The 23,089-nt window shown below is 40.0% G+C and overlaps 1 protein-coding gene and 2 long non-coding RNA genes across 4 annotated transcripts; 2 read left to right on the top strand and 1 right to left on the bottom strand.

The window, feature by feature from the left end:
- Positions 1–9,150: 9,150 nt before the first annotated feature.
- LOC123508266 lies at positions 9,151–13,300 on the top strand. 2 transcript variants are annotated; one of them, XM_045261841.1, is made up of 4 exons: positions 9,151–9,424; positions 9,850–10,373; positions 12,150–12,314; positions 12,921–13,300. In XM_045261841.1, the coding sequence occupies exons 2-4, from the start codon at positions 10,168–10,170 to the stop codon at positions 13,177–13,179; spliced, it is 630 nt and encodes a 209-aa protein (XP_045117776.1). In that variant the 5' UTR covers positions 9,151–9,424; positions 9,850–10,167; the 3' UTR covers positions 13,180–13,300. The 2 variants fall into 2 exon arrangements, with proteins under 2 accessions (XP_045117776.1, XP_045117777.1); XM_045261842.1 differs by lacking the exon at positions 9,151–9,424 and adding an exon at positions 10,817–11,013 and having other exon boundaries at positions 10,250–10,373.
- A 1,519-nt stretch (positions 13,301–14,819) lies between these two features.
- On the top strand, positions 14,820–16,517 carry LOC123508259. The gene is made up of 2 exons (XR_006675895.1): positions 14,820–15,806; positions 16,316–16,517. It is a non-coding gene; the product is annotated as an uncharacterized LOC123508259 (long non-coding RNA).
- Positions 16,518–20,564: 4,047 nt separating this feature from the next.
- Positions 20,565–23,089, bottom strand: LOC123508260. The gene is made up of 2 exons (XR_006675896.1): positions 22,381–23,089; positions 20,565–21,097 (listed from the first exon to the last, which is right to left on the bottom strand). It is a non-coding gene; the product is annotated as an uncharacterized LOC123508260 (long non-coding RNA).

Raw genomic sequence — 23,089 nt, 5'->3', positions numbered from 1 at the left:
TTAGAAGTGCTTACCAAACAGACTTGCAGGGACCTAAAAGTCTGCTGCTGTCCGGTTTACCTTTGCATCTTTAATCTACCTCCTCCTCATCCTCATCATCATCATCATCCTCCTCCTTTTCCTTCATCTCCTCTTTTCTCTTTCTCCATGTTCTCTTCCTCCTCCTCCTCCATTTCTGCATCTTCCACGTTCTTTTCCTCTTCCATGTCCTTTTCCTCCACATTCTCCCTCTTTTTTTTCCTCCTTTTCCTCGTCCTCCACATCCACGCCTTCTTCTTCCTCCTCCTCCTCTTCTTATTCCTCCTCCATATTCTCTTCTTCCTTCACGTCCTCTTCTTCTCCAACGCCTTTTTCCTCTACCTTCCTCTTTCTTTTCTTCTTCCTCCTCCTCCTCCTCCTCCTCCTCCTTCTTTTCTTTTTCCACCATCTCCACCTCCACTTCTTTCTTCTTTTCCTCCTCCTACTCCTCCTCTTCTTTTTTCACCATCTCCACCTCCTCCTCCTTCTTCTTTTTCTTCTTCTTTTCCTCCACATCCACATCCTCTTCTTCCCCAACGCCTTTTTCCTCCACCTCCTCTTTCTTTTCTTCCTCCTCCTCCTCCTCCTCCTCCTCCTTTCTTTTTCCACCATCTCCACCTCCACCTCTTTCTTCTTTTCCTCCTCCTCCTACTCCTCCTCTACTTTTACCACCATCTCCACCTTCTCCTCCTTCTTTTTCTTCTTCTTTTCCTCCACATCCACGTCCTCTTCTTCTTCCTCCTCCTCCTCCTCTTCTTTCACCATCTCTACCTCCTCCTCCGCCTTCTGCTGCCGCTGGTCCTGGTATGCTATTGGCCGGCGCAGGAGGTCACGTGGGCTCAGCCAATAGGGCACGAGCAACTGTAAACAAAACATTCATTAACTTTTGGCCTCGTCAAGAATTAATAGAAGGTTTGTTTTGCGCTTATTTATGGGGCGATACTGACCCCTACGAGGCATTAATGAACGCTCTCTCTCTCTCTCTCTCTCTCTCTCTCTCTCTCTCTCTCTCTCTGTTCTTTTTGGATTGTTTCTTGTGGTTTTGTTTCTTTTTATTTTTCTTTATTTTCTGTATTTTCTTATTTAGTTTGTTTTATTTTATGTTATTTGTTCATTTAGTTTCTTTACTCTCCTGTTTTATCGAGATTAATTTGGTTTACTTTACTACTACTACTACTACTACTACCACTACTAACTACTACTGCTACTACTACTACTACTACTACTACTACAATCATTATTATTATTGTTGTTGTTGTTGTTGTTGTTGTTGTTATTATTATTATTACTATTATCACTATTGTTATTATTACTATTATCATTATATTTGCATGCCTCCTCCTCCTACGATCTCGCTGCACAAGATCTTCCCTCTCTCATCCCTGTTCTGTCCACCTCAATAGTACAAATAACCAGATTATCAGTGCCAAATCAATAGGGAGTTTAAAAGATGGTTAGACACATGCAATGACAGGGATGATAGGTGGAAACAGGTAAGTGTGTTCATATCTGTCCAACTCTCTAATGCAAGAATTAACCAGTACTCTCTATCATTCTTACCTCTAATAAACTCTGTAACTCCCTGCCAGGTAAGTGTTTTCATATCTGTTCAACTCTAGTGCAAGAGTTAACCAGTACTTTCAGTCATTCATTCTTACCTCTAATAAACTCTGGAACTCCCTGCCTGCTTCTGTATTTTCAAGTTCCTACGACTTGACTTCATTTAAAAGGGAGGTTTCAAGACATTTATCCTTTCATTTTGACTAACTTTCTCTGACCTGCATGGGAGCTGGCAACTAAGTGGGCCTTTTTTTTTTTTTTTTTTTGTTGCTTTTCTCCAGTTTTCTCATCTTACATAAAATAAAGCAGCCCTGGACATCTGTTACAAACAGTTTCCCTCATTTCATTATGTTCATTATGTCCTTAATCGCTTGAGTACCATGACGCGTTTCCATATTCATTCTGCTTACTATTTGGTGGTTTTATTCAGCTTCAGAAACTCATGTGGGCGATTAAAATAGTAAAGACTGTGGCCATTAATCTTCTGACCTCCATAGACCCTTCCTGATGTAAATTAATTGATCTAATCGCACACAAATCTCAAGATAAATATGTGTCCCCAGTATTGAAGGGGTTAAGAGGTATTTGTTCATTTTTTATTTTCATTAGTTAAGTCAGTTGTATTATAATTATTCCTTTTCATTAATAAGCTCAGCATTTTCTTTCTTCTGTTCAGCATATATTCATTCAATTTCCCTATATTTGTTCACTGACTGATCGATTTTGCCATTTGTTAGATAGTCAGTAAGTCAGCCAGTTAGATATTCACTCAGTCAGCCAGATAGATAGTAGTCAGTCAATCAGTCAGTCGCTTAGATACTTAGTCAGTCAGTCAGTCAGTCAAAAGAGGTAGTTAGTTGGACAGTGAGTGAGTGAGTGAGTGAGTGAGTGAGTGAGTGAGTGTGAGTGAGTGAGTGAGTGAGTGAGTGAGTGAGTGAGTGAGTGAGTCGAGGAATCTTCTGACACTTTTAACAATTTTGTGGAATCTGGTGGACTTTTTTTATGGCGTTTTTGGAATTTGACTTATGACTGTAAGTAGAGCAAGTGTTATTATCATTGATGTTAATTGAATTACTCAGATAATGGGAGAGTTAATGGAAGATTTTAGTGAATGCTCTCTCTCTCTCTCTCTCTCTCTCTCTCTCTCTCTCTCTCTCTGTGTGTGTGTGTGTGTGTGTGTGTGTGTGTGTGTGTATTTTTTAATTCCTGCTTTCTGATTGGTTCTTGCAATTTCCATCTCGCTTTCTTATTGCGTTATATTATTTTGGGAGAGAGAGAGAGAGAGAGAGAGAGAGAGAGAGAGAGAGAGAGAGAGAGAGAGAGAGAGAGAGAGAGACACAGAGAATTGAATTTTTCATCCGTCAATCTTAATGTTACGGAAAATAGAACAAAAGATTATTGAATATGGAATTTCTGACCTACTATTACTGCTACTACTACTACTACTACCACTACTACTTCTACTACTACTACTACTACTACTACTACTACTACTACTACTACTACTACTACTACTACTACTACTACTACTACTACTACTGCTACTACTACTATTACTACTACTATTACTGCTGCAACAACAACTACAACAACAACAGTAACAGCAACAACAACAACAACAACAACAACAACAACAACAACAACAGTACTACTACTACTACTACAACACAACAACAACTACAACTAACTGCTGCTTAACACCACAACAACTACCACCACCACTACTACTACTACTACTACTACTACTACTCCTGCTTCTACTACTACTACTCTACTGCTTCTACTACTACTACTACTACTACTGGTACTACTACTACTACTACTACTACTACTACTACTACTACTACTACTACTACTACTACTACTACTACTACTACTACTACTACTACTACTACTACTACTGCTACTACTACTACTACTACTACTACTACTACTACTACTACTACTACTACTACTACGTTCACATTACAGCTTTGTAGTCTTATAACTTCAACTTTTTGTGTTCCATCTTGTCTTAGAATCTGTGTCGGTTTTGGAGAAGCTTTCTGGATGTCCTTCACGTGAGCATCATTCCATCTTCATTTTTTATACTTTTTTATATACCGTTACTTCGTCTGATGCCAGTGGTGTGTCCCGCTGTCCTGACATTCTCGCTGCGTCACCTTTCACGCGGCATGGTAACTTTTCTAGGCTTATGTTACGTCACACCCTTGATCCTCTGCTGTCTCGCTTTACGGAGATTTCAAGCAAGTTTTTACGGTTCTAGAGGCAGTGTATGTGGTGGTGGGTGTTGTGCTGCCCGGTGACTATAGTTCGTCTGCTCTAGAGTGGCTTATGTTACGTTACAGCCTTGATCCTATGCTGTCTCGCTTTACGGAGTGTGTGGCTTTGGGTGTTGTGCTGCCTGGTGACTGTAGTTCGTCTACTCTAAAGTGGCTCCTGAGTGTGTGTGTGAATGGTGTTCTGGGGATTGTATGTGTGTTAGATCTTGAGGCAAAATTGTAATCCATTCTTGAGATAAGTGTGTGGATCAACAGAAAACAAGTATCATTCACATCAGATCAATTACATCATCAGTAAGCTACAATGTGTTTTGAGCCAAGGAGTCATTTTAGAGTAGACAGACTGTAGTATACTGCATGCTGATCACTGTTTCGGTCATTGTTTGCTGTTTGTAAGTAAGCCCTCTGCACTGCGGCGGTGGATAACGTTGCGATGCAGTGCCGATGTTAACGATAAATAGCCAGGATATTGCAGCGTCCTCGCATGGTGAAGCTTACAGCGGTGTTGAAAGCATAGTCACTCAGTACAGTGACCTAGAGAGCTAACCATTGTGTGTGCCCGCCCCTCATTGCACTCACGGTGTTTACATGAGGTCCGTGGTGAAGTTGAGAACAGTTCAGCATAATCTTCAAAAGTGAGCCTGTGAGAGCATTGGTTGAATAGTGAGCATCCAGATCATTAACTATATAGCTTTTAAAACTTAGAGTAGTAGTTGTAACATACAGCCGGCTAGAGCTAAGGTTGCTTATCATAAAAGGAATAGCTAGTCGCCGTGGCAGCAAGGAACTACTCAAGGTGTGCTGTACCTGTGTGTGGTACTGTCGCTGGTGCAGGAAACTTCGCCCAGACAGTAGCTTGGTGACGGGTTTACCAATTTCTTTTATGATAAAGTACTTAGCATGTGTCAGCAGATGGGTGCCAATTTCCGTGTCTCGTACCGCGACCTGCAGCCTCGTAACACCTCGCTGCTCCAGTTTAGTCTTGTATCGGAGCTGACAGTTTGTAATATCATTATGGAGCTGCCCAGTAAGTCCTGCACTCTGAACCTTGTGTCTGTCTCTTTGCTGCACCAGTGTGTCAAGGACCTCGTGCCTTACATACATAATTCCTCTTATTAACCTGTCATAGAATACCTGCCAGCTCTTGAATTATGTATATCTTAGCCAGCTATAGTCAATACTTGAAAAATGTTGCAGGACTCAGGTGACTGGTTCGGGTCCGGTGTGGCTCATCGCGACCACATCACTCCCGTCTCAAGATTTGCCGTCTTACTACACAATGACTTGAACGGTACAACTCTAGCGTAGGGAATGTAAGCCGAGGTAATGTTGTCCTGCTGTCTCGGTGTGTGGTGTTTGAGTGGTCTTAGCCCTACCAAAAGATCTGTCACTATGAGATCTGAGTTCTTTTTATTGAGTATGATGATATACCCTTAAGTAGTTTATCTTTTTATTAAAGATACAAAAGGCCAAAGTTGGGAATAAAGAGAATGAATGAGTCTTCCATTAACTCTACTCGTTTTCTGCTACTCTGTGAGGCAAGGTAGTGGCAGTATAGGCAGATGGGATCGGAGCTTTGGTTTAGATTTCGTGTTTTTCGAGAATTGAGCTTCCTTGGTTCAACCTCATCCCAACAAGAAGCGCCAGTGATGTTCACGAGTAATATGTGATTGAAAGTTATGTTGAAAATATGTTGACTTATCACTGTGTTTCTGTGCAAAAGGAGAATGGTGTCTGTCTTCATGAAGAGATTAAGATGCTAATAAATAAATGTGTTGGGGCCCTTTACCAGCAGAGTTGTGGGTTTGTTTACATTGTCACTGTGGATCACGCCAGATAGAAAGACCTGTCGACTTCCATCACCAAGGTTTTGCAGCATTTCCACTTGGTGAGCAAATTATTTAAGTATTTTTTTGTTGCATAATAACGTTGAGTTTTAATAATTCTTGGTCAGAAATGGTCTAATTGGTCTCTGTCAAGCTTAGAAAAACAAATACCATGATCTAAATAAAAGAAAAAAAAAAAAAAAAGTGGCTATTTATTTCTCTATAGCATGTCATTATACAGAATGGAAAACTTTGAACTGAATTGACGAATAAAAACAAGGTGTATGTCACAGAGGAATGGAGGATGGTACAGTACGTGTGTGGTGACTGGCGAGTTGGTTACTATAGGGTGGCAGTGTGCGTACACCCGACCACTCTCAACATGACGTCTTTGTGGTAACATTCTAGAGAACTTCCTCGTCGTTGTTATTGACAGCTTTGGTTCAGTTCTCCTTTGAATTTTAATAGTATTTGTAGATTAAAGGATAGCTAGCATTTCCCCTTCCCCCATTCATCACTTTACACTTATATTCTATGACTATTCAAATGTGTCTGCGAAAGAATAGAACTAAAAAGAAATAAATCCAGCAAACAATGATTTAATGATGGCGGGAAAGAAATCTTGAATATAAACATTTATATTTTCGGGTTGATCTCAATACTCTTGTGAAATATCTAATCTCGTATCCACAACGACTTACTCTGATTCCAAACTAACTATAGTGTTTGGTGCCTAAGAGACATTTCTATTTTAACACACACACACACACACACACACACACACACACACACTCTCTCTCTCTCTCTCTCTCTCTCTATCTATCTGGAGGAAAATCTGAAGAGTAGGGAGTAAAGGAGAATGAAGAAAAAGAGGACATAGATAAAGAGGAAGTAGGAAAATAACAACAATAATAACAACAGTAGCAAGATGAAGGAAAAGAAGAAGAGGAGGGAGAGGAAGAGAAGAAGGAGGAGACGATAAGGATGACTGTGTGAAGTGAGTCAGTGTTGATATAAGGCTGGGCTGAAGGATTGTTGTGTGTGTGTGTGTGTGTGTGTGTGTGTGTGTGTGTGTGTCGAGAAGTAAGTGTGCATCCCTTTACTTAAGCTTTTCGGCGTCGCTAACATTATGGATTGATATTATCCTTTTCCTGCCTCCGTAAGTTTAGCAGCGCACAACAACAGGCTAGCTCGCCACTACAAGCTTGGCCGCGCTGCCTAGTGTGTGGTGGTGGCGCGATCAGGTGTGGCTGGCGTGGCCCAATGGCTGCACATGTGGTGGTGTCTGTGGCGTGGTGTGATGTGGTACTAAAGATGACAGTGACAGTTGTGAAGTGCCCTTGTGTGTGTGTGTGTGTGTGTGTGTGTGTGTGTGTGTGTGTGCAGGGATCCGTTATCAGAGAGAGAGAGAGAGAGAGAGAGAGAGAGAGAGAGAGAGAGAGAGAGAGAGCATGAATGAAGTCTAATAAGTTCTGCCCGCGTGGAGATGAAAGCACTTCCACTCTGGTTATTTCACATGCCTTTCACCTTTCTCTCTCTCTCTCTCTCTCTCTCTCTCTCTCTCTCTCTCTCTCTCTCTCTCTCATCCTCAAAATGCGTTTTTTCGACTAAATTATAGACAAAACAAATTTTCTCTCTCTCTCTCTCTCTCTCTCTCTCTCTCTCTCTCTCTCTCTCTCTCTCTAACATAGAAAGAGGTGCGTGGAAAGAGAGAGAGAGAGAGAGAGAGAGAGAGAGAGAGAGAGAGAGAGAGAGAATGTAGGTAAAAAATAACAAGGAAAGCAAGAGATAAAATTCCCGGTATTGAAGAGAACAAGACAGTGATTCTGACTCCACGATGTCATCACAGCATGTCAGCCTCTCCTTCAGTCCTCTTCTCAGCCCTCCTGGAGTATGTGGGGCCAGGGAGGAAGTGTGGGAGAGGATGTGAGAGGCAAGGAGCTAGGGAACACCACTAGCTGATGTACCGGCGCTATCTAAACACTCCTCAACACAATATTCGAGTGACAAACCTTCCTCGCTAACATGTCACCGTAACTGGAGTGTGTGAAAGAGTAAATAAGAAAAAGGTGGGTGGGTTTTGTTGAGTGTGTGTGATGTAGCAGGATCAGGTCAACACTTCTGAGGTCACTTGTCTTAACTGTACTATAGATAAAAATAGATAAGGGATTGAATAGTGATGGTAACAATTAATAGATATTTTTTGAGAGTGTGTGTGATGTAACGGGATCAGGTCAACACTTCTGAGGTCACTCGTACTATAGATAAAAGATAAATAACTGCGTAAATGATGATAGTAACAATAGATAGATAAACTCGAACTTCTAACTATTTGTCTAATGGAAGTTAAAATTTTCCAGTGCCTTTTTCATGTAGCTTTTCCCTTTGTCGTTCTTTCCTTTTCCTCACTGTTAGTCAAGTGAAAGTTATTATTACTATTATTATTTTCTTTTCCTAACTGTGTCTTAATTACAAACATTTCTGCTTCTCATCTTTCCTTCTTCTGTTAGTCTAGCGAAAGTTATTAGCATTTATTTTCAACGGTGTCTTCATTCGAAACGTTTCTTCCTCTCACCGTTCTTCCCTTTAATCCCTCAAGTACTGGGACGCATTTTTACCACGAATTTGGGTATGATTAGACTATTTTATTGACATTAGGAAGAGTCGATGGAGGTTAGAAGATAATGCACAGAGTCTTCACTATCTTAATCTTCTTGGTTCTGGTTCAAATGACGAGGGTTCTGCGTCATCTCTGAGGCCGTTGAATATCATCCTGGTGGGAAAAGAGAGCGTTTGAAAGTACCTGTGTTGGTTGCGAGAGAGAGAGAGAGAGAGAGAGAGAGAGAGAGAGAGAGAGAGAGAGAGAGAGAGAGTTGTTTATAGTTCCTCTTTCTCAACTTGTTTTCCTCCTTCCGTATTTCTTCCTTCTTCTAAGAATACAATTTTTATTATTATTATTAGGAGTTAGTGAGCTTGTAGTAAGTACTTTTGTAAGATATTCTCTTGGTGGATTATAAACGTGTCTTTCTCAACCAAGGGCACCAAGATATCCATTCTAAGCTAAATCAACCTTCCTTATCTTGACAACTTACCCTTTTCTCGCCCAAAGATAAATGAGAACTCCCCCAGCAAATCATCAGCAACGTTGGCAATCGGAAGTTCATGGGTGGCTTTGTTTATCGAGTTTGTTTATCATGCAATCGCTTCTGAACATTCCCAGTTTGCGGGAGGACGACAGCATACAGCCAAACAAACCCTCATGCCCGTATTCAGAAACGCTTTGCTCTCTCACCACGGCCACAGAGATGATTAGCGGGGTTTTCAAGAGTGTTTCTCCAGTTAATAATGTAGAAATCTTGTCAATCTACCTCTAGAGAAGTAAAATCACCTTAAAAAACTCGTGTAAATTTAGGTAAAGCCTTGTGAAATAGTGAAGGTAAAGCACGGAAGTGTTTGAGAATATTGAGAATACGAACCTGACACTCACAGACACGACACCCAGTAGGAGAGGCGACAACAGAAAACGGATTGGTTAGGAAGAAAGCGTGGGAGGAGACAAGAGGTGGGAGGTCGGAGAAGAGGCGAGAGGAAGTTAGGAGGCGAGACTCGAGAGGTACGCCAGTGTGATTCTACCCAGCAAGGAATTAGTACTGCTTGCTGGCTCGCTGTCTCAACCACGTCACCGCCACTCTGCCACACTCTCAGCTCTGTCCCGCGCTCACACCAAAATAGAAAAAGGTACAGATACGCAGACTTTGGTAACAATAGTGATGATAATTGTAGAAAAACATATCTGTCTATATTTTTACTTGTTCTCTTAAGATGGAAGAAAAAAGTAACGTAGAAAGGATGAATGTATTTTGCATATAGTGTGTGTGTGTGTGTGTGTGTGTGTGTGTGTGTGTGTGTGTGTGTGTGTGTGTGTGTGTGTGTCCTAAAAAATAAAATCTTAATTATAGCTAAGTTAAGAAAATTACCCAAGCAGTTTAATTTCGGACATAGAGAGAGAGAGAGAGAGAGAGAGAGAGAGAGAGAGAGAGAGAGAGAGAGATGCACACAATTTTTCACCATATGCAACGAAAAAATTCACATGCAAGATTCATTATGTCAAACTAAGAAAGAAAAGAAGAAATGACTTATTTTTCCCATCTTCCTTCCTCCAGGCGCGTGACCTCCGTGGGATGAGAGAGAGAGAGAGAGAGAGAGAGAGAGAGAGGAGGAAGGAAGAATAAGAGGCTAAAGTAAAAGTCTGAACAGAGAGAGAGAAAAAGAAAAAAAAATCAACTCACACATTGACAGAAAGACACCCGCTGCTAAAAACAACGAAAGACAAATTAAGAGACAGAGAGAAAAAGAAAATAGAAACAACATTACCACTACATCTCTCTCTATCTCTCTATCGTCCTCTCAAACACATCCGGGTCACTATTCCTCCTTGCTGCACTCCAACACTCCACGCGCCGCTCGCCTCCGCCTTTGGGATGACGTTTGACATTCTCCTGAACCCTTCGTCAGTAGTGCAGCCGCTGAGACCTGTGTGGATCTTCCTGCTGCAGCTCTCCATTCCTCTCGGGGACACGGAAATTGAGGCCTACGAGTTTGCCTTCACTGTTCTCTTCTCCTTCCGCATCCAGATTCAGCTTTACGAAGTGTTCAACCCGACCAGAAGGAGGAGGAAGAAAAGAAGGTGGGTCTTGTGTTATACGTGTGTGTGTGTGTGTGTGTGTGTGTGTGTGTGTGTGTGATGGAGTGTTTCTTTTTGTTTTCTTCTGTTTTCTTTTCTTTCTTCATACATAAATATACAAGGTTTGTCGGGCATTGGAGGCACGTGTGTGTGTGTGTGTGTGTGTGTGTGTGTAATGAGGGATCTTTTTTTCCCTTGTTTTCGTTGTATTTTTCTCTTTTTCACGTATAATACCACCGAAGACTCCCGATGCACTGGAAAAGAGAGAGAGAGAGAGAGAGAGAGAGAGAGAGAGAGAGAGAGAGAGAGAGAGAGCCACCTTCACCAGTAACCTAACCATTCTTACTTAACTATCACATCTCGTTCTCCTCTACCAAATCTAATTCCTTTCCTCCTCCTCCTCTTCCTCCTCGTCCTCGTCCTCGTCCTGCTCCACACACTGCCAGATGTCACGAGACTTCGGCCCTGAGACTGGCACCATCACCATTGGCACCACATTCCCAACGTACGAGGTGGAGGCTAATGGCACCACAATCACGGTCGCCCTCTCCACTATCACCCTTGGGCTTGTCTTTTATCTCCCCAACTTATTCGGAGAGAGTCCAGGGAATGCTCGTGTCCTGCCCTCCTTCGCGTCCCCTAGGTGTGTGTCGGGTGCTGGAGCCAAGGGGAGGGTGACCGAAGTGATTGACTGACTGCTGGGGTGATTGACTGACTGTTTGACTGAATGGGTTGACTGTTGGAGATGGAATTGAGTTATATTGTAGATTTGAGATGCCCTATCTGTGTCTAGGTTCATGTTGGGTGTTGGGGGCAAAGGGAGAGTGACTGACTGATTTCTGGGGTGACTGACTGGTTGACTAACTGGATTGACTGTGAGAGGAGAAATTGAGTTTGTGGATTTGAGATGCCCTTCGTATGTCTAGTTTCTCGTTGGGTGTTAAAGGCAAAGGGAGAGTGACTGGTTGAGTGACTGACTGACTGGTTGACTGATTGGATTGACTGTGAGTTGTCGAACTATAAAGATATTTTGTTCATGTTTCGTCCTTGTTCTAGTTCTTGTTCTTCTTCTTTGGTTGTTGTTATTGTTATTATCATTGTTGTTGTTGTTGTTGTTGTTGTTGTCGTCTATAATTTTCTGTTCCTCCTCCTCCTCCTCCTCCTCCTCCAGTACCTTTTTTTCTGCAATTTCCTCTTTCTCCTCCTCTCTCAATATATTCCTTCAATGTCATCAACTTTTCCTCCTCCTCCTTCTCCTTCTCCTCCTCCTTTTCCTGGTCTTGTATGACATTCCCAACACCACCAATCAGTCTCCACTCCACACTGATCCTTGTCTCGTATTCAGAAATTCTGTTATCTCACCATTACTATTCACAAAGAACACAAATATGTCTAGCTGGGTTCTTGAGAGTGTTTCTCCTATTCATAATGTAGAAATCTTGTTAATCTGTCGTTAGAACCATAAAAGAATATCCTTAAAACCTGTATCACTTCAACTAGAGTCTTAACCCCTTCAATACTGGGGCATATTTTTATCTTGAGATTTGTGTACGATTAGACCATTTCATTGACATTAGGAAGGGTCTATGAAGGTCAGAAGATTAATGGCCACAGTTTTTCACTAATTTAATCCTCCACATGAGTTTCTGAAGCTGTATAAAATCACCAAATAGTAAGCAGAATGAATATGGAAACGCGTCAAGGTACAGAAGGCATTAAAATTAGTGGCGATGCGATCAAAAGTATCTAAGATCATGTTTTTGTTTCCTATCACTACAGGAGCATCCAGCAGGACCAGAGGGAGCTGCTGGGGCAGATAGAGGAGAGCATGGTGGCTGCAGGGATGGATGGACATGCCTGCGTTTTACGGTTCATTTGTGAGATGCAGGCTAACAAATTCTCCCACTCGTCCATCTTCGGCGAGGTGCTCAATCTGATCTTCACGTGAGTCTGTCCAGCTGGTGAATATTTTGGGTTCTCACAGGACGGATGTGAGCCTGTGACGGGGTATTAGTTAGTAAAATAAACATAACAGCAACATTACAAAAATTACAGAGCAAGGGAACAAGGTAACATTATGAAGCAGAGTCAGAAGTTTTCCTCTTTCCCTCTTTTCCCTCTCCTTCCCCTCATCTTTCCCATCACTCCAACATGATCCAGTGTTTGCTTTGTTTCTCACCACTGTGGTTCTTGAGGCTAAGTCGTGTGTGTGTGTGTGTGTGTGTGTGTGTGTGTGTGTGTGTGTGTGTGTGCTCAATGACGATGCTCCTGTGTTATTAGAAAACTCTTCTTTATTTCCTATCGCATCGACTCGTATTCAGTCAGTCATTCTGTCTCTTGGAAAGGTCTTCTCTGCTTAGTAAAGATATATTCCTATGCAGATGATAAGAAATGATGTTTAGTTACGTTCCTTATATGTTATCTGTTACCAGAGCCAAGCTTTGAGGTACTGACTAAGCTGTTTAGGTGACTGACTCAGCATACTAGTTGTTGAAAAGGCAGGATAGCACGATGGCAGTTCCTTATTTCCTATCTGCTATCCGCCATCAGACCCAAGCCAGGAGGGGACGCCTCAGTACTACAAGACTATATAGAAGCTGAGATGGCGGGACAGTCTATGCAGGAAGCCACTCTGAGGGACCCCAGCGTGACCCAAACACTGCAGCCCCCCACGTGCGCCCAGCAGTACTCCAGCTGCCCCGTCTCAATGTTCGCTGCCCTCAGGCGCATGCACGCACGCACTGACTCTGGCCACTCCACGCGTGAAGACAGACCTCACTCCTTCGCCACCAATGCGGCGGGAGGATAGTGAGGTGTGTGAAGATGGTGGGGGTGGTGCTGGTGGTGGTGGTGGTGATATTGATGATGATGATGATGATGATAAGGATGACAATGATACTAGTAATAATAATAATAAAGATAATGATGATGATAATAATGATAATAATAATAATAATAATAATAATAATAATAATAATAATAATAGTAATAATAGTAACAATAATGATAATAATAGCAATAACGACAATAATAATAGTAATAATAATAATAATAATAATAATAATAATAATAATAATAATAACAATAATTGAAATAACAATTGTTCACTAAACAGAAGTGATAACATAAGGAATATGAGTTTCTCTCTCTCTCTCTCTCTCTCTCTCTCTCTCTCTCTCTCTCTCTCTCTCTCTCTCTCTCTCTAATACATTTAAATCTTTGTTCTATATCAAGGACAAAGTAATAATAGTAACAATAATGATAATGATATTATCAATAACGATAATAGTAATAATAACAGCTGTAATAATAAAAAAAGAAAAAAGAAATAATAATAATAATAATGATAATAATAATAACTCACCTGTGTACCAGAAATTCTGTATTCTACTCGTATTTATTCATTTATCTTGATGTATTTACTCATTTATTCCTTTACTTATTTACTTATATTATGTACCTACGTATCTATATATTTACTTATTCATTTTGAGAGAGAGAGAGAGAGAGAGAGAGAGAGAGAGAGAGAGAGAGAGAGAGAGAGAGAGAGAGAGAGAGAGAGAGAGATTTATCACGCTTATTGTAAACTTTTATACAAGTAGGATATACGTGAAGTGAATATTTGTCTACATGATATCAAGTAGGAAAATGTTGTGTACATATACATAATTTGTTCTCAAAACCCAAAAATTTAAAGTGGCGAAAATGATTAGACAACGAATATAAGATTTATGCGATAATGTATGTTTACTGAAATCCCCCATGACAATTTTTAACCCCTTCAATACCGAGACATATTCCAACATTGACATTTGTGTACAATTAGACCATTGTATTGATGTTAGGAAGGGTTTACGGAAGTCAGAAAATTAATGGCCACAGTCTTCACTATTCTAATCCCCCATATAAGTTTCTGAAGGTGTAGAAAATCACCAAATAGTAAGCAGAATGAATAAGAAAATGCGTCATGGTACTGAAGGGGTTAATTGACAGTAACTGATGACGGAAACTTGTGAACACTAATACTTTAATAAACTATCACGTGTTTTTATCCATTACTTACGTTGTTTTTGAGTTATACAGGAGCCAACATACATAAACCCTGCTGTAACAATAACTACCAGCTTATTAACTCCTTCAGTACCATGACACGTTTCCATATTCATTCTGCTTACTATTTGGTGATTTGATACAACTTCAGAAACTTATGTGAGGATTAGAATAGTAAAGACTCTGGCCATTAATCTTCTGAACACCATAAACCCTTCCTAATGTCAATAAAATCATCTAATCATACCCAAAATTCAAAGTAAAGGTACATCTCAGTACTGAAGGGGTTGAAACCTCTACTATTACCTCGACTTATAAAAAAAAAATTAATAGATAAAAAAAAAAAGTATTATGCCAACAACGAGTGTAGGTTGGGCTTCCTCACTCGGGGCAACGGTTTCCTAGCGGGTGGGCTTTGAGATAGGAGGTACCACAAAAAAGTATCTATCCCCTTTACCCCATAAATTCCCGTGAAAAGCCCACAGGTATAAAACAAACAAGCAGTGATCACATTACAGGCACTTTTTGATAGCCACCAGCTTATCAAAACCTCTACTATTACCTCGACTTGTAAAAAATGAATAAAATAAACAAAGTATTATACCAACAAATCAACAACTTTTATCACATTACAGACACTTTTTGATAATATTTGACCTGGTTATAGACAGCCATTACAACCATCAACAATCTCTACCAGCACTGAGAAGATCGAGTAGGAAGTACAGCAAGGATGAGAGAGTGAGGAGCGTGGCGGTGATGTGGCCATGAAATACTTGCAAATTGCTTCTTGTTATAGTAATGGATAAGGGTAAGGATAGTAGATTGAATTTTGTTAGTGATTGTATTTAAGTTTTTCCTCATTATTTGTTATCTACGTACAATTAGGACTGTTAGTGGTTGTATTGTTATTAATCCTTTCAGTACTATGCCGCGTTTTCATGTTTCTTCCGGTTAGTTAGTATATGCGATTTTATGTAGCTTCAGAAATATATGTTGCGATTAAAATAGTAAAGACTGTGGCCATTTATCTTCTGACGTCCATAGACCCTTCCTAATGCAAATAAAATCTTTCTAATCATATCAAAAGTCATGGTAAAAATGTGTCCCAGTATTAAAGGGGTTAACAGCGTAAGAATGTTCGAAAGGACTCAAGGAATGGTCTGAAGCTCCGAATCCTGTCTCAAGCTCCATTACGTGTGACCTTGTGTGTGGGTACCATCACTTTGTCTCCGTTCGTCGGCTAGAACTGGAGTGTGATGCAGCAGTCACCCACCGCCTAACCTATGGGAGGTAATGGTAATGGTGGTGGTGGTGGTGCACGTGAGCGGTGTGCGGTCTGTTGGCAGCTTTGGAGTGGATCTCGTTTCTTGTTGGAGTGTGGTGGTATGTAATTGTTTGAACTAATGGTAAAGGTTATCAGTGAAACTTCAGTGGTTGTAACTTAATGTGATTGTTTAACGTATAGTGAACCTGACAGATTGCCTAGTTCCATAAACTACTTGTGTAGATATTCATTGTTTTTCGTTATTCAATATTTTTCAGTACTCGTGTGATAGTTTGAAAACAAATGATTGGTTATGATAAGGTATTTTTTTTTTTTTCAAACGGTGCACAGTTGAAGCTCAGAGTGCAGTAAATATTAAGACGAGGCACGCAACTCTATTTATTGTATCCCTTACTCCCGGCAAACTTGGGGATCTGGTGAGAGATCGGATTTTGTATGGGGAAAGCTAGAATGTGGCCACATCACCGCTTACCACCTAAAAGTTGTGGGGAACTATTGCTGCTGTTATGGTGGTCGCAGATAAGATTCTCCACAAATCTCTTCTTTAATAAATATCCATTTTTATGCTGTTCTTTCTCTCTAGTTAGTGAAGTGATTGTTTTTACAGAGTGTGTTGCGTCAAAGTGGCTTTCAGTGTGAGAGAGAGGCAACGAAGAGTAACTCCGTCTGGCCCTAGATCGACAGCTGAGTCAAGCATGTTAACTTCAGTGATGGGCAACAGAAGTGTACACAGTCTATGTACAATTTTTAAAGATTATAATCTATAAATATTATGTATCTTTTATATTAATAAGTCTGAAAACATTGATTCTGTATGGTCTGTATATCCTGTCTCTGAAATGTCTAAAAATATTTTTGAAGTATTACTAATTTGATGAACGTAAGGGTTGTGAACTACGCATTTTCTTTGATTAAGGAACTAATGAGAAAGGAAAATATTCTTATCTCTGGAGAAACTGAAATGCGTTTTAGGTTACTGCTTAAAATTGGATAGGATTGGTATTTGTGAAGAATGAGAATCGTATGACCTGTTCATTAAGTTCAGAAGTTTGAAATAAGAAGCATTGTCACTTGTTTCTGATCAGGAGGTAATCCATTTTTCCTTTGTCTTGTGATGAATGTTTGTTGTTAATGGTGAATGGATCGATATCTTCCATGAGTCACTTACCATCTTTTCAAGAGTCCGGACAACAATATTTTGAAGCAGGAAAGTACTTACAGGGTGGTGTAATTTGACGGCAGCACAGTGAGTATTTCTTATAGGAAGATCATCAGTTCAGATATTAAACTTTCTCCTAAAGTGAAAATCTAACTTGTGCAAAAAATTAAGAACTAATTAGGGTAATCAAGTAATGGGTAGAAGTGGGGCGGCAAACACCGAATTTTGCACTTTATATTGTAGACAGTGGCGCAAGGAACTGTTTGTATTGCAGAGTATCTAGTATGTGTATCAGGTGCCTAGAAGTTCATAATGAAATAGTTTAGGTAGGTTTCATTTTAAAGATATCTATTGCTAAATCTTGTCCTGTGAGATTTGTAAGGTATGTAAGCTGTGTGGTTCATCTACGTACTCCTAATGTGTAGACAGCAAGCTAGCAGACGCAAAGTTTCATTCTTAGTTGTAAGGTGGAAGAATTACGCTTTCTTGGTCAAATGAGGACTAGTATTACTTCTTTGATCAGTTTATGAAATAGAACATGAAGGTAAATGTGATTAAAATATCAGACTTTGGTTATAATCTCCTCAGTTTCGTTCTTCCTGTCTTTCCAAGTCATAACGCTGAACCAGGACAACGAGGAAGCCGAATATTGAAAACTGAAAAACACTCGATTAATTAATTTCGACTGCATGGTGTGTGTGTGTGTGTGTGTGTGTGTGTGTGTGTGGTCGCATCTTTCATAACGCAACTGTGTAGCACAAAGTGTCTGAGCATGTGCTATAAAAAAATCTTAGATTAACGCTGTCGTCTTGTCAAGTAAGGCTTTTATTTCAGTCTGTGCTTTGTGTTGGAAAACGAATGATGAATTGGTTTGCATGCTCTGCAAACATGACAAGATTGTTAAAACTTCAGAATATCTGCTTTTGTAATATCAATGTGAATAAAATTTTGATACTATGCCCGTAAATCATCTATTTACTCACCTATCAAAGGGCCTAAAGTAAGAATAATGATTTGAAGATGTTAAAGAGAAAAGCTGGGAATAATTAAAACAAGGAGCTTGCCATTAATAGTACCTGTTTTCTGCTAATTGGTTGTTTGCGGCTGAGCGGGAATAATAGAAGCGTCCATTTGTAGAGAATAGGTGAGAGAGGAAGTAAAACAACCCAGAAATGGACGAGTCCATTACCACAACAGAGGAGGGAACCGAAGAAAGTGATAGTGTCTTTGAGAGTGACCTTGACCTACATTTGAGAAATAATGCAGTGTTGTGTCCCTGAGTGTGACCTTGACCTACATTTGAGAAACGAGTGTTAAGAATGGCCTCGGGCGTGACCTTGACCTACATTTGAGAAACTAGTGTTGGGAATGGCCTCGGGCGTGACCTTGACCTACATTTAGCCCGTGAATCGTGGGCAAGTCCATTATCACAGCAGGGGAGGACGGTGCGTGGTGATTTTGGGCGAGTCCATTGCCAAAGTGGGCTATTAGGGAGTGAGGGTGACAGTAGTTAATTAAAGTGGGGACCAGGGGGAGGGAAGGAGTGTTGCCTTGCCGATATCCAAGCTAACCTGAAGTAGGCTTAACTGTCCTTCAAACTACTACCTAGACTTCTTCTGTTTCAAGGATACTTTGATCTCGCTTTATCTTCATCTTGGTTTATGTTCGCAAGTTTGTTGACTTGTTGACTGATCCAATTACTTCATCTTTTTGTTTACTTACTCGTTCTTGCTTTGCGTCCTGCTGGCCTGAGGCAAGGCGCTGCTGCCGCGCCCCTACAGAGCCAACACCGTCTTACCTGCAGCTCAATATGTCCTCGAATAGATTATAGAAACACCGTTGGATTTTGAGAAATTTATTGATGTACAGAACTATACTCATGATTTCATACAGAGTTATAATTCAGTGACAATTCTACTGCAACCTTTATTCATAGTCTTAAAACACACACACACACACACACACAGCGAATAATGTGCACTGGGTGACGTGTTAATGGTCATGTACTTGTAACAAACAGGAAGTGGTGTGAATGTTGGTATATCTGTATAACTGAAAATGTACAAGGAATTATAAAAGAATGCTGAGGTAAAATGAAAAAAAAATAATAATGGTTGAATGGAAGGTAACAAAATGACAATATTATAATATGTAGGTGAGGAAGAAAAAGAAGAAGAAGAAAAGGTTTGTGAAGAAAACTGCTTTTGAGACCAAAGTCAAGATGGCGAAAGATTTGTGTGACACTTATGAAAATGGGATCTGGCATTCATTTGTTAAGAAGAAAAGAAAAGAAAAGAAGGAGGAGAAAGATCTTGCAGCTCTGCTAGAAGACAAAAAAAAAAAAAATTACTTGTTTCAGATACAAGCTGAAGAGAAACCTCAGTTACTAAAAGCAATTGAGGAAAAGAACGAGTGTTTAGGTTTAGATAACTTACAGCAGAAGGGTGTGACGCGTGGAGGAGTGGAATGGGGAAAAGACACTAAAATGGCTTGGCTACAGTTGGAAGGGGTGGCGTTAAGAGTTTATGAGGAAAGTGTGAGTCGTAAAAGTATATTATGGAGGTGTGTGTGTGTGTGTGTGTGTGTGTGTGTGTGTGTGAAGGATGGATGCCTGAGGAGTGGACGGGTGGAGTGGAGAAGCGACGAGAGGTATCTATAGATACGGTAACGCCACACAGACAAGGTCGCCGGCCAGAGTAGACCGAACTACGTCGCTGCTTCCCTACTACGGTTGACACTTGGCTGCCCGTTCCAGACTCCCTTGGCTTCGTCGGGCAGTCAGGCGTCCTTCTCCCCAACCCTTCCCGGTGGATGTTCTTTTCGTAGGAATGTTGGGATGAGAGCCCGTGTTTGGTGACAGTGATTGGTGTTTGTGTGCATGGAGAGCTTCTGGTGCCAGTGACGTCCTATGTTTCTCCGTGGCGTGCCGTTCCCTGGTTGTCCCAATGTCCACCTAATATTCAAGTCTACCTACGCGCATTTTGGGTGGAGCTATGAGCCCCTCAGGATGCTGGTAAGTGGAGCAGAGTCACTCCGCATGACGTAGAGGGAGGCCCTTCCTACCCCATTACCGTTACTCCCTCGAGTTTTCTTTGGTCCAATGCGTTCTCTAAATGGCTTTTAGAGGGTACTAATATATCGCCTGTGTAGGCCTTAAAAGTACTGTGAATTATTTATACTTATCACAAAATAAACTGGTACCTATAAAATGAGGTCCTCTCATATATCTACATCCCTTAGGTAGAATAAACGAACAGGATCAATTATGTGTTGGTAGCCATTATAGGTACGCGTGAAACACTTGAAATAAATTAATTTTTCATACCCCTTGAAATGTTGCATTCCATATTCCCGGAAATTGGTGTGGCTTCCATGTCTTGTCTTTACTAATCAGATATGCACACACACACACACTCTCTCTCTCAATGACATTTATTTTCCCCAGTCATTTTCATCTTTTTCATTGTTCTTCCCGTGACCTCTTCCTCCTAACGTTTTGATTATGATGAAAATATATCTGCATTGTTTCTAACATTATTTAGTGCTATTTCAAGTGCTTTGATCAATTGATTTAATGGTAGTAATTAAATGGTTCCAAACATCCGAGACCAAATGGTACTACGTAAGGAAAAATTAATAGGGTAAGGAGGAGGATGGGTTGGTTATCAACAGATGATAGGTTAATGATAAAGGAATTAGAGAAAAATTATCTATTTAATTTGTTCAAGATGAAAAAAAAAGGAGCGGTGATATTTCATATATATTTTTTTTCATTTGCTAATTTTACACTATACTAACACCCTCCCAGTCATTCTATGTAATGTTTTTTGACTAACATGAATTAACAGCAACAATAGTCATCATAAACATTGTTGAATGAAGTTAGAAATTAAATTGTGCAAGATGCTCTCACCACGCTTCTCCAAGGCACACTGAGTCCAGTAAACTGTAACCGCCACAGCGCCACTAACCCCGAGCCCGTGACTCCGCGTGACGTAGCCGGGATGCGCTGAAGGGACCGAAATCTCGTCACGGCATAAGTAGACCTGAATATTAGGTGGACATTGGGTTATCCCTCCCTGTCCCGCGTCATAGTTTTCCCAACGCTGCATCACGCAGTGTGGCGTTCTGTGGCGGCGACGCTCTCTGGCTGTGGAAGGAGGAGGGGGAAGTAGAATCGCTGCTGCGTGTCTGTTGCTTGTCTATCTCCCTTCCGGTTCGCTGGTTTAGCTGTGGGAGATGGTGGGTGCGGGTGGTGTGACTCACAGAGGCTAGAGACATAACAGGCTGCTGATAAGAGATGAGGAAAGACACTCGTGTTGAGGCGAATAGAGATGGCAGGTTTGGGTAAGCAAGTGGGAGTGTTTGATGGGGAGAGGTGGGGGTTCTTTGCCGTGGTCACTCACTCAGGCCAGCTCTTTAAGGGAGCGAGCATTAGAAACAGACTTATGGCTACATGTGCATTACTTTATATATATATATATATATATATATATATATATATATATATATATATATATATATATATATATATATATATATATATATATATATATATATATATATATATATATATATATATATATATATATATATATATATATATATATATATATATATATATATATATATATATATATATATATATATATATATATATATATATATATATATATATATATATATATATATATATATATATATATATATATATATATATATATATATATATATATATATATATATATATATATATATATATATATATATATATATATATATATATATATATATATATATATATATATATATATATATATATATATATATATATATATATATATATATATATATATATATATATATATATATATATATATATATATATATATATATATATATATAAGAAGGAAAGCTGGCCAAGGGAAACAAAGAGTTAAATAATAATAAAAGAAAAAAAGAGCTCACTTAGTTGCCAGCCTCAATGCACATCAGAGAGAGTGGACGACCATTTGTTGCACAATATAGGCGATGACTGCAGCAGAACTACGCAGATGAATACGAGTAAGGCAATAAGAGTATGCAGTAACTGATTATTACAGTTAAAATAAAACATTTACATAGCCAGTCACTTACATATCTTTATTACAGTACTGCAATAGCCCACGGTTGAAATTGTTGTTAAATGTTAATCACGTAATTTTGATGACAAAGTGGGATTTCATATTTTTACATTACTTTTTTTTTATGTACCTCAATAAGCTCATCAAGCACTATCTGGGGAACTTCACCATGCCCCTTTATGTAAAGACTGTAACCGTGATGCTGTAGCCTAACTTTGACTACACTCATTCTCCTTCCGTTAGCCAGTTCTCGGCTTAAAATACAAAATTGTTCTTTCATTGGTGTCCAGTCTTACCCATTATAACCCAACTCATACGCTGCCTTGCCACTGACAAACCCTGAACAAGAAAAATATATACATATGCAGAAAATCTCCGGATTCAACTTACCTCTGCTGCTGTCTAGGGCGACTGGTGTTGGATCATGCAGGTGGCGCCGCTCACCACAACACTTCGAACCAGTGACCAAAGCAGCTTCGTATTCTACATATTTTCACTAGCGGTCAAGTTTGCTGGACTACAGAATCCTGCAGCACCATGATTATCCCCTCTTCCTGAAGTTCTATCATCCGTGTTACTTTTCTTCCAAGGATTTTATAGTAATCTTGTATATTCCTTGTTTTCTTCCCACCCATCATCTTTGACATGGAGTAGGTTGGAGGGTGAAGGAGAGACACACAACTTTATGAATCATCCAGGGTAGCTTTTACGTAGCAAGATTTTAGAAAAGCGTTTAGCTTTAAAGATAAATGAGGTCACAGAAGTGCCATCAGGTGGTTGAAATAGGAAAAGATGAAAATTTGAAGATATTTTTTCGCCAAGTACCAGAAGTTACGAGGGGATTAGATGGACAAAGATTTTGACATTTTCTAGTGATGGAGTCTGACAAGTTGGTATGATTTTAGGTACAAATATAATGGGTATGAGTCTCGGGGGATGGAAGGTTCTTGTGTCATTTGTGGGCTGCCTCTCGATCACTTATCGTGGATACGTAACAGTACGGCGCAACCTGTTTTGTTCTCATTTATCTTCCCTTATACTGTAGTGACTTTTCATCCGTGTGTGTATATTTACCTAGTTGTAGGGCCTGGGCTTTATG

This window comes from Portunus trituberculatus, chromosome 24 (assembly GCF_017591435.1).
Source record: "Portunus trituberculatus isolate SZX2019 chromosome 24, ASM1759143v1, whole genome shotgun sequence".
Taxonomy (NCBI): domain Eukaryota; kingdom Metazoa; phylum Arthropoda; class Malacostraca; order Decapoda; family Portunidae; genus Portunus; species Portunus trituberculatus.
Note: the sequence above shows the minus strand (reverse complement) of the source record. Positions and strands in the feature narration are given on the sequence as shown.

Coding starts and splice junctions, on each gene's coding strand:
- LOC123508266 (XM_045261841.1), top strand. CDS start 10,168: ATGACGTTTGACATTCTCCTGAACCCTTCGTCAGTAGTGCAGCCGCTG. Junction 10,374..12,149: donor AGGAGGAGGAAGAAAAGAAG/GTGGGTCTTGTG, acceptor CTATCACTACAG/GAGCATCCAGCAGGACCAGA. Junction 12,315..12,920: donor GTGCTCAATCTGATCTTCAC/GTGAGTCTGTCC, acceptor ATCCGCCATCAG/ACCCAAGCCAGGAGGGGACG.